Below are 12,004 nucleotides of genomic sequence, written 5' to 3'. Positions count from 1 at the left end.
GTGTTTTACAATTTCCAGAGACATATGTTTCGACCAACAACATCAGAAATTTATAAAATAGGATTGGTCCCAAAATGTGAGCAAAATCAGGGTCTAACCACAGCATGACATTCACGAAAGGCCTTAGAGAGAGATTGGCAAGTTATCAGATACACTTCTGTCCACATATCTAGGGCTCATACAGCCACAAGGTTTGAAAATTCCAAGGCTTTCCATTCGATTATTACTAAAATTCCAGAATGTTTTTCGATTAAATTCAATGCCATGATCAGCTACTTTCAGAAATTCTCTCCAAATGTATGCTGGTGCGTTTTACACAAGAACTACATTGGCATTTCTGAAACAACTTCACTAAAAACACACAACAAATTTCTTGTACTGGGTATATTTGAATTTTATATTCTATATCAGCATAGATCAAGAAATTTTGAGCCCTTTTACTTTTAAGAATCACTACTAGCTACTACAGCAGCCTTCAAATTTCCCTGATCTTCCAGGATCAAACCATTAAAATCTTAAATTCACTGTCTTCTAGATTTTCCCTCATATTCCAGGTATTTTCTGATATTCCAGGATTTGGCAGATATTCCAGGTATTCTCTGATATTCCAGGATTTAGCGGATATTCCAGGATTTGGCTGATGTTTCAGGTATTCTCTGATATTCCAGGATTTAGCTGATATTCCAGGTATTCTCTGATATTCCAGGATTTAGCTGATACTCCAGGTATTCCCCTGATATTTCAGGTTTTCCCTGATTTGAGTGCACCTTAAATATCATTCCTATCATCATGAAGTCCACATAGAGAAGCAAGATTTTGTAAAACATGAACTGTATCCTAGTGTTACTTTGAAACAAATTTTGTGTCATATTGCATGTATCCATTCTGTGTAGACAAAAAACAAAACATGATCTTTTACTTTGAACAAAACTTAAATTCACTCTATCTGTGTAATCTAAATGTACATGTGAAATTTAACAGATTTCTTTATCATTAAATATAAAAACAAGCATAAAAAAGCACCATTTTGCATCTGTGAAAGCAAACGAAAATTATTCACGATCCTGCAATAGAACAGCCAGATAAAGACAGACTATGTGTATTTATACAGTCACAGAGATGAGATCTTATAACAGACAAAAAAGAATTTGCTACACTTTGTAAGATTGTCACTTTCACCCCAACACCCAGAGCTAATAAACCATCAACATCCTTGATCATTTAGAACAACTGTTTTCTTCTTTCGAAAGAGAACATAACTCCACTTTAATTAAACTAAAAACATCTATCTATACAACTGTATGTTCAAAAGCCATCAGTGAATATTAAAAATTAAAACATACAGCCATAACATAGTCTCTCAAAAAAAACATAAAAAATCCTCAGATAACAAAACCATTCTGCTGATGTTCCAGAAGTCTAGACTTCAAAAACGCTTTAGTCTGTAAAGGATTTATATTTCGGTTCTATGGTCCTTGAGTGCTGGGACAGTGAAAAATAGCAACTTGCCGAGCAGAGATAGCAACCCTTTACCTTTATTCCTTCACCAATGTCACATCTTTTGACATCTGACCTGGTTAACAATTTCTTGTAACAATTTTACCACCATCTTCATTCAACATTTTTGATGTTGACTGATGTGTTTGTAACTAGGCTTTCATTGGTAATTCTTCAATGCTAACCTTAATTGACCTTGAACCTTCCTTTTTGACCTTGAACCCCATTTTACTCATCCATCATAGAATGTAAGTAAAGACGTGTCATGCTGAGTATGACAGGGATACTTTACAGTCACTTTCGTTTCTCTACCGTGATCCAGATTTCGTCCCCTGGGTGAGTGACGATTCAGTACACAGGATTGATGACTAGCCCCTCCACCATCTTGACCTTGTGTTGACGCAGCAAGGTCACCAGTACAGACGTTGCCTCCAAGTACGCCAACTGAGCACCGGGGCACGTACGCTTTCCGGCAAACCCGAATGGGGAAAATGCCAACAGAGTACGGGACTTAGTGTTCTCAGAACTGAAGCGGTCTGGGTCAAACCTATAGATACAATAAGTTAAAAAAAACAAAGTCTTACTGCCACTGTACATGGCAACATTACTTTGAGCTTTTCACAGTCGACTTTGGCAAAAATTATTAGCTACAGCTTGAAAAGGTTTGAGAAAATACATGTACCTTCAGCCTCCATTGTTCTTGCCAAGGCTACATGTTAATCTGAAAAACCACGTGTGAAGCTTGTTCAATAACAATTGTTAAATCCAAGGTCAGTTTTCTCCACCCGTAAAATTAACCCGCATAATTAATACATGTACAACATAAAACAACAAGAAGCCTCCGTGGCTCAGTTGGTTAGCGTGCTAGCGCAGCGTAATAGCTCAGGAGGCTCACACCAATGCGGTCGCTTTGAGTTCAAGCTTCTTCTCTAACAACAAGTTGGAACGTATTCCAGCAACCTGCGGATGGTCATGGGTTTCCTCCACGCTCCGCCCGGTTTACTCCCACCATAATGCTGATCACCATTGTATAAGTGAAATATTCTTAAGTACGGCATAAAACACCAATCAAATAAATAAACAGATAAACATAAAACAACAATGAAATTGAGGGAAAAAAAAAACAATACTGTGCAATTCACTGAAATAATACCATGTCAAAATCACACTAGCAAGAGTTGGTGTCTTTAAAAGGCAATACACAAGTTTACATTTTCGCCTTTCACAGTGAAGTAGGTCACTCTCTGTAAAGAAAACAACACTCAGCATGCTGAAAAGAGCTGGAATTAGCTCAGTCAACACCCACATAACCAAACCTTGCTCACTGAATGGCCAGGTACCACCATGTTGGCTTAATTTACATTCCAGATGTGAAATCTTGAAGGCAGAAACCCAACGACCATTAAAAAATCAGCTTTGCCATTTACAGCTAATAAAAGCGTACTTGACCCAGGCAGGGACACTACTTACTTGTTAGGCTCTGCCCACCATGTGTCTCCCTGGAGCACCACCCCTAGGGCATGGATCACTGGGGTCTTGGGAAGAGAGAAGGAAAATCAAGTGTTGGCTTAAAATTTACTGAAACATAGTAAATGGCCTAAATTATGTCCGTGAAAAAGTTACTCATTTTTTACATGATTCTGACAGTTCTTTTCAGGTTTGCTTAGAAGTGTAAACAAGAGTGGCTGTTCTAATTCCCGGCCGATGCAGCAGTAGCAAATGGTGATTACATACAATGAACAGTAACCAGGGACAGGCTCGCCGTTACACACTCCTGTGCATCATGGCTAGAACCCCTACTGGCAAAAGTGAGTGGGTCTGGACTGAATGTCTTGAAAATTCCCCCAATTCCCCACACTCCTCGCATCCAGCAGCCTACATTACCCCTCAGACCTCGCCTTTCTCGTGCAACTGCTCTTCACGCGCAACGACCTTTCTTTCCCCAGCCCCGCAAACTCATACCACGCCCAAGTGTTAACTGCTTTCCCTAGAACATGGGAGATCACCCATCCAGCCCTAAGCTGGAGATAAAACCAGGCATTTTCCGATTATAGCATAATAATGACACTGAGGTGTACTTACATTTTTAGGAATCTTATGCCCTTCCAGCTCTGTATCAAAATCCTGCACCCTGGCTGACCAAGGGGAAAGTGCAGAGCACCTGAGCGTCTCATCCAACACCTGCCGCAGGTATCTAAAACATCAAACAAAATATCCAAAAGAAACTCGTAACCAGATTAAAGGAGCAACTGATCATTTGGCTAAAGTCTCACTCTCCCTACAGCTGATTGGCCCAAAAATTGTTGAGTCTACAATCCACAAATGATTTTCAAATGTTATTTCTATACTCTCTTCAAATGCTGAAAAAAAATTTATTCTACCTGTAAAACAACAAATACAATTGGTGTGGCCTAAATTGTGACTGATTTGCTTGATGGCCTACTACTTCGAAACCTGATTGAAAAAGCAAACCAAATTTAACCTTTGTGCCAATGCCTGCCCCGATGTGTCCACTCAACTTACACGCTCTAGCGTTTCTCACCTGAGCTTGTCTACATTGTTTTCATTCACTTCTGACTCTCCCAAAGCTGTCGATATTTCCTTCACAAGCTTCTGCTGAACGTCTGGGTGCGTGGCCAGGAAGTAGAGCGCCCAACTGAGCACTAGAGAGCAAAACAGAATTTTGTGCCAGAGAGCAAATTTGGTTGATGTCAGAAAATTTTTATCATTATGTTGGTCTTACACTTGGTGGTTTTCAGTATAAAAAGTGTTATCATTATTTGGGTTTTACACTTTGGGCTTCAGTATAAACAGCATTATCATTATTAGGGTTTTACACTTAGGTGTTTCAGTATAAACAGTTTTATCATTATTTGGGTTTTACACTTATGGGTTTCAGTATAAACAGTTTTATCATTATTTGGGTTTTACACTTAGGGCTTCAGTATAAACAGCATCATAATTATTAGGGTTTTACACTTAGGTGTTTCAGTATGAACAGTTTTATCATTATTTGGGTTTTACACTTATGGGTTTCAGTATAAACAGCATTGTCATTATTTGGGTTTTACACTTAGGGCTTCAGTATAAACAGCATTATCATTATTAGGGTTTTACACTTAGGTGTTTCAGTATGAAAAGTTTTATCATTATTTGGGTTTTACACTTATGGGTTTCAGTATAAACAGCATTGTCATTATTTGGGTTTTACACTTAGGGCTTCAGTATAAACAGCATTATCATTATTAGGGTTTTACACTTAGGTGTTTCAGTATGAACAGTTTTATCATTATTTGGGTTTTACACCTATGGACAGCATTAACAACTGATTGTAAACTCAATTGTAAGGTTTACAAATGACTGTAGTTACAATCCCTCTGTGCAAGTGACATTTACTTCTCTTGAGATTTTAAGTTTCTAGTTGTTGCACAGATACTAGTGTTAAAGACTGGCCAAGAGAGAATGACAAACTGAAACTAACATCCTTCACTTTCACTGAAAACATAGGTATATTCGTACCACCAGATATTATACATACTGAAGGCCATCTTGTGAACTCCCCAAACTATAAATGTCAGCAGATCTTCTACTTGTGTGTCCTCTGAGATCCCCGCCAGCGTTACCATGTCAACAAACATCAGGTCGTTGCCACGGGGACGTGACCTCTGTTTCTGAAGGACATCCTTGAGAGTGTCATGGAGGGCAGATTTTGCTGAAAAGTTTCAATAATTACAGTCTGATTTATTTACATTTATAATAAAATAATTTTGTTTCACATGATGCAAAATATTTTATCACTTCTGTGTTTGTGAGTGGAAGAATTCTGAAAGCAGACCTGGCTGTGTATGACGATTGAAAACTCGCTCTCACCTTGTTTCCGTCTACAGGTCAAAGTTTGGCGAGTTGTGTTAATCTTCATAAAATATTTTTTATTTATTTGATTGGTGGTTTAAGCCGTACTCAAGAACATTTCACTTATACGACAGTGGCCAGCATTATGGTGGGAGGAAACCGGGGGAAACCACCATAAAATAGGTCATTTCCATGTCAGTGAGAGCAATGGAGCAGAGTGACTTTCCCCTGCCAGTGGGTAAACACTCAAGCCTATCTTCTCTCACGCCGTATTGGCCAGATCTGCTATCTGAAAAGCTTTCAGTTTACTACTGTTCGAATTTCATTTTAATCTCCTTCACAGTTCGATTATCCAGCTCACATGTGGAGTCAAGAATGTTGTTGCATTGGATCACAAGACATACACCATCCAATAATATTTCATCTATCGTTTTTCCTTGTCTCCACGGCATTTTGACCCTTTCATTGCTTCTCTGACAACTGGGTAACCGAGCTGTTTTAACGGAAAATGTGCCTATGTTTATCCGTCGCTAGAATGAACTGATGCAGGGTGAAGTATTGTCACTCTAATTGTGAGCGTAATAGCAACTCGGAATTCAAAGCAAAATTACCAACAAATGACAGAAAATCAGAAAATACGACGGGGTTATTTGCTAATTTTACCTTGACTGAACCTCTTGAACTGTTGACTGCCCTCTTCTGGGAAGCTCTCAGCAAGCAAAGACTCCTCTGTGATGGACCAGCACTGAAACAGAAATTAACAGAGAACAAGTTCACATAAAGCATTTGGGTCTACACACGGTGATTGAGGGAAAAGTGCTCTGTTTTACAAATGGAGAATAAGTGGGAACTCTGTTCAGTCCAATTTAAATATCTCTCACAATTTCTGGTAACCAATCATATTTTAGTTTACTTTGAAATGTACATTCATATTTCACCTTTACTGGAAAATAAACATGTACACCACAATGTTAATATACACAAAAGCAACAGGAAGAGACGTGTCTGTTAAGTGCGTTGATCTACAGAGAGGGTATAAGGGGGGATAACTCAGAAGTCAAACCAGATCAAAATGAAGCAGAATAAGGGGGGATAACTCAAAAGTCAAACAAAATCAACATGGATGAGAGTAAAGCTGGGAATAATGCAGAATTGAAAGCAAAATCAAAAGTTTCAAACTGTTTGATATGTTACATACCACATCAAAATTCTTCCTGAATTCCAGAAGTTTCTTGTCGTCTTTGAAGTAGTCTCCGACCAGCGTCCACATGAGGATCTTGAAGGAGAGTGCCAACATGTGCCGAGTCAGCGGGATGTGCTGCTCATCTGACATTGTCGACCATTTGGTGGACAAGTCTGCGGAAACCTAAACATAATGCAAACATAATACCTAGATGCTCCTTGAAGCGTTTACTAAAGCAAATACACCCTCCCAATTCGGCAGTTATGGGGGATAATGACAAACATCCCAACATATATTCAGACCTGATCACGTTTTAACCCTCAAAACCAAAAGAAAAATTACTCAAAATCGTGGAACATATATAAGCATATAAAAACTGAATGGACATTAAACAGTCATAAATTAATGATTTTTTTTTTTTTTCAATAAATAAAACCACCAGCAGGTCTAGCACAAATTTTGTCTTTGTTTTAAAGGACAAATTTTTTCACATACTGCCCAGGAAAAAATAAATTCAAATTTTAGAAAGTACCCGTAACAAATACTAATAAAATGTTTAAAAAAAAAAAAAGGAAAGAAAACACACACACAAATAGCAAAAGATTTTAATACTGCGTATGAATAGCTTTACAGACATCCTAGAATCAATGTCTTATCTCCTCAACACATATTTCCTTATTCACTTAATTGTTCAAGAATTTACTTCATACACACATAGGTAGTCAGTTTTACATGTGAAGCAACCTGGAAGACCAGGTTTAAACCATCGACCTTTGACAAGTTACTGACAAGAACATTTCCGTGTCTGACATGCGCTACATATGGGACTGTAAACAGGACAGGATTGAGGTCGCATCTCGCAGACCACAAAAAAAAAACCCCAAAAAACTGAAAGATAAACTTTTTACGTTAAAACATTGCCAGTAGACATAAAAAAATGCCCAATACCTTGTGGAAAATGGCATAGCTGTTCTTGAAGGCGCTTCTTGTAAAGACTTTGTCGTACTTGGTCCGTCGTGTTTGGCCATCTGCCTTGTTTGTGAAGGGGATACTACTTGATCCAAACAGGGGCCGAAACAATCTCATTAGCTCCACTGAAAAACAATAACTAACAGTCTTATTAGCTCCATTACATGAAAAGCAGTAACATCTCGTAATTTTGTACACTGATTTTACGGAAATTGCCAAAGACAAAATAGATTTTAGACTAACAATATTTTTTATATTTAAAATGTTGATTATGTAAATAAAACCTACTGCTATTCGATGTGAATATACATATATGTAACTTTTCAAACTACAGAAAACTAATTAGAGTGAGTGAGTGCTTGGGGTTTAACGTCGTACTCAACAATTTTTCAGTCATATGACGACGGAGGAATCCTTAGGGTGCATGTACGTGTAAAGTAGGCAAATATTGACCTCCAAACCAACAAACATAGAATGATTGACACTGCCATACACATTATTCTCTAATTATATAGTGATAAAATCTGAACATTAAATCAGCAAGAAAAGCCAAAATTATTACACTGTCACAGCTATGACTGTTTATCACATGTGTAAGGATTGCAGCAGTGATTGCATATGTTATGGGGTTGTAAATCATTGTGAAACACCATCTTAATGAGAATCTCTTCGATTCACCTTGATGGCCTGTCTTGTTCTTGTCCTTTCTTACACTCCTCATCTACTTGTTTCGACATGAACTTGTACAGAAATAAATGGAGAAGCCACAAAAACGCTTTCACCCAATTTCCATCGATCTATCTGTGTTTCGTTTAGCCTCGTACTTTGTTCACATTGTGATGGTAAAAAACGCTTTGGGGAGTTAGTGCACAATTTAAGCACAGAGGTCTTTGATATGCAAATCTTGAAGTACTTTTGGAAATCCATGTACTATGGAAAGCATCTGCAACCCTGCGAATAGCTAAGCAAAATTTTTAGCTATGAGGTGAAAGATTTCCCTGGTTTTTCAAGTGCAAATCGCTACCGATGATTGTGTACTATGGGTGGCCACTGCAACCCTATGATTGGCCAACAACTTTAACCAAACTGGACACCGCCACCACTGACGGCCTGATCCCCCTCTCACTATACCTCTCCTTATTTTGCAAGGTGAGCTAAAAATGATGACAGTTTGCTGCTAATTATGACTATCCCCAAATAGTGCCAAGTTAAAAGATAGGCAAGTAGCCCTACCATACTGTAAAGTGGCAACGTCATTTTGTAGAGGAATTGTCAGTTAGGGAAAACTTGAAAACCAGGAAATGCGCTGCAGTAGATCTGTTGTTTTGATGTGTTTGTATATGAAATGTGATGACAATATTGAAGCTTGAATGATTCTAAACAAGTGACATCTAATACATTGCAGTTAACATCGCTGCATACTTCATTTAGCGAACTCTTCTTAATCCACCATGTCAGGATCCGTCCAATTTGCTACTATTTAAGCATTTAGACAAACAGTTTAGAATAAAACTCTGTTGGATATTGAAAACAGCGCCCACTTTCACCAAATTTTTGCAGAGTTTCCTCCCCTTTACGAAAAAAGGTTCCAAGAAATCTGATTTTCCATGTTTTGTGAAAGGGGTCCCCGGTTGTATTTCGCCTGTGGCATTGTCGTTACTGCTCTGGTTTTACTCTCTATGTTATGGTGTTTTACATTTATGTCTCACCTGGTCTGTCGAAGACGGCCTGCTGTTCCTTGAAGAGTTTGGGGCTGGCTACACTGACCACCAGCTTCTGTCCTATCCAGAAGGAAGCGATGGAGCCATACTGACCGTGGAGGTCAACAAGGAACTCCTGCAAACTGCCCGCTCGCTCGATATGCGGAACATTTCCCGTTCTAAAACATGTCAGAATAGATTTATTCATTTGATTGGTGTTTTATGCTGTACTCAAGAATATTTCACTTATACTATGGCAGCCAGTATTATGGCGGGAGGAAAAAGGGGAGAGTCCGAGGGAAACCCACGACCATCAGCAAGTTACTGCCAGACCTTCCCAGTCACGGCCGTAGACGAAGCCAGCATGAGCTGGACTTGAACTCGCAGCAATTGCATTGGTGGGAGGCTCCTGGGCCATTGGGCTGTGCTAATCCCCTCAGCTGCAGAGGCCTCATGGCATAACAGAACCAAATGGTTAGAGCGTCTGCCTCATAGTCAGGACACCCAGGATGAAACCTGGGTCGGGTTATATGAAAAAGACTACATATGGTACTTGTTGCTGCCTTGCTTGGCGCTCAGCACTGAGTGGTTAGAGAAAGGAAACAGGACTAGTTGGCCTGGTGTCAGTATAACAGGACTAACTGGGGTGTCATGTCAATTCAAACAGTGTTTCACCCAAGCAAGCAATAAAACCAAAACCTAATTTTTTCATCCTTCATAATTCTGCAAAATGGCTTCTTTCCTTACTATTGATAGCAGTTTAATCCTAACATTCACATTTCTGATACATTTGCAAAAAAATACTGACATCATTCCAAAAAGTTTCTTTATATATTCCTTCACTTCAGAACTTAGATTAAACAAACTGAGGTCATGTAAGTACACAGTCTTCACCATATTGTGCTACAGGGGTCAAAATGTTTGGACATTCACTCCTTTTTATTTTTATTTTCAATTTATTTATTCAATTGGAGTGATACGTCGTACTCAAAAATATTTCACCTATGGCAGCCAGCATATCATGAAATATTCATGTTTTTATCCATGTAAACCATTGTTTCCTGAATTTATCCACTATTATGTTATTTCATAATGTCTATAAATGGAATTTAATATATTTCACAGCATTAAATCATACTGAATCATCTCATGGTTTGTCAATTTCATCACTCTGTGGGGATTGAAATATCAATTGATTTCAAAACGGTACTGTTTCGCCCTGTACTTGATTTCAATCTGGTGGCACAGGGCAAAAGCTTGTTGCACCGGTAAAGTATGTCATCAGGACATTCAGTCTCACATACTCACTCTTGATTAGAGGCCTCTAATCCAGGTACTGTGGTAGTTTTTCTTGATGTCTGGAAGATAAAGCACAAATGAATGATAATAATTTGTGAGCCTACGGAATATAAAGTGCATAGGATACAGCCCCCGCCTGGTTTTTACATAACCATCTGGAATTTTTGATGGCACCTCCTTAAAACATAACTCAATTTTTTGGTAACTATCATTGTAAATCACGTTGCTTTACTGTTGTCCCCATTTGAACATTAATAAGCTAAATTAGCCTCACAAGTTTACACAGGTTTGGACGTGACAGGTTGGGGGCTCTCGCAAAACATAATGCAAATAAAGAGGGTCTCACACGAAGCAAGTTTCGGCTAGTGAGCCAGAGCAAGTCATTTGTGAGTATATTGTGATGTATATATTCATTTGGTGTGAGAATGCTCACAGTTGGTTTAAGTCCATAGCTGCCAGTTGTCTCCAATCTCCAGCGGACGAAAAGTTTTGGGTAGGGCCAAAACATCTGTGACCGCAGGTAGTACTTACTAGCTGAAACTTGATTCGTGTGAGACTCCCTTAAACGGTGTGGGTTTACAGTATTTGTTGAATATACAACATGCATAGTAGGGCCTGGCGGCTCAATGGCGCTGCTAGCTGCTACTGTAAAGTGTGGTCTTTTAGCAGCGTTAGCTTGCAGCAATCTCAACATTTAATATTTCGTCTAAACCTGCCTGAACTTGTGAGACTGCTGATGTGCTGAGTCGGGTTAATTATACATAGGACGGAAAACTAATTGGGTCAGGAGACTTATAGCTTATGTCTTGATATTCATACACATATTTAAGAAATGTTTATCTGTAAATGTAACTCAGCGTTTGAAAAGGTAATGTGTGCATTCACCTACTATCCATTATCCACCTATATATTGAACCAAGATGTACTGGAAGGGGAAGGGGGGGTACATTGAGCGAGGTTGCCAAATTCTGGCTAACACACTGTTTCCTGATTAATGTAAAACCACAAGATAGTGAGTTAATAATTTCATACGCTAAGGTAGTGAATTAACATCAAAGTATTCAAGATTCGTGAGCGGCAAGGATTGATTTACTTATTTGATTGGTATTTTATTCCGTACTCAAGAATACTTCACTTATACGACGGGGACCAGCCCTGTGGTGGGAGGAAACCGGGCAGAGACTAAAACTCCGCAGGTCTATGGCAGACCTTCCCACATACCAGCATAATGGAAGTGGGAGTTTGAATTCTGTGCAATGTTTTTTAGGACATAAGGATGGACTCAAGTCAGTCAAAATTTTAATGTGTCACGCTGAGTTCATCCAGATGGACTCCATGTACAGTGAGGGGATAATTTTCACAATCATAGCAAAGAGCCTTGTACCCAGCTTTCTTAGTGGCTGGCATGAACATCTACAAGACAGTTGACAAAAGGATAAAAATAGATGAGATTTTAAGTCAGCACGTTCTGTACTGTAGTGTGGTCAACACACCGCCAGTTACT

General features: G+C 38.9%; 1 protein-coding gene across 1 annotated transcript; it reads right to left on the bottom strand.

Moving 5' to 3' along the window:
- Nucleotides 1–1,791: 1,791 nt before the first annotated feature.
- On the bottom strand, nucleotides 1,792–7,789 carry LOC135478078 (cytochrome P450 20A1-like). Its single transcript, XM_064758349.1, is given in 8 exon segments — nucleotides 1,792–2,044; nucleotides 2,968–3,032; nucleotides 3,580–3,691; nucleotides 4,040–4,160; nucleotides 5,036–5,209; nucleotides 6,013–6,094; nucleotides 6,548–6,715; nucleotides 7,481–7,789. Coding segments are annotated over 8 exon segments (1,113 nt in total). The 5' UTR covers nucleotides 7,619–7,789.
- Between the last annotated feature and the right edge of the window lie 4,215 nt (nucleotides 7,790–12,004).

Source organism: Liolophura sinensis, chromosome 11 (assembly GCF_032854445.1).
Source record: "Liolophura sinensis isolate JHLJ2023 chromosome 11, CUHK_Ljap_v2, whole genome shotgun sequence".
In the NCBI taxonomy this organism is placed as follows: Eukaryota; Metazoa; Mollusca; class Polyplacophora; order Chitonida; family Chitonidae; genus Liolophura; species Liolophura sinensis.
Note: the sequence above shows the minus strand (reverse complement) of the source record. Positions and strands in the feature narration are given on the sequence as shown.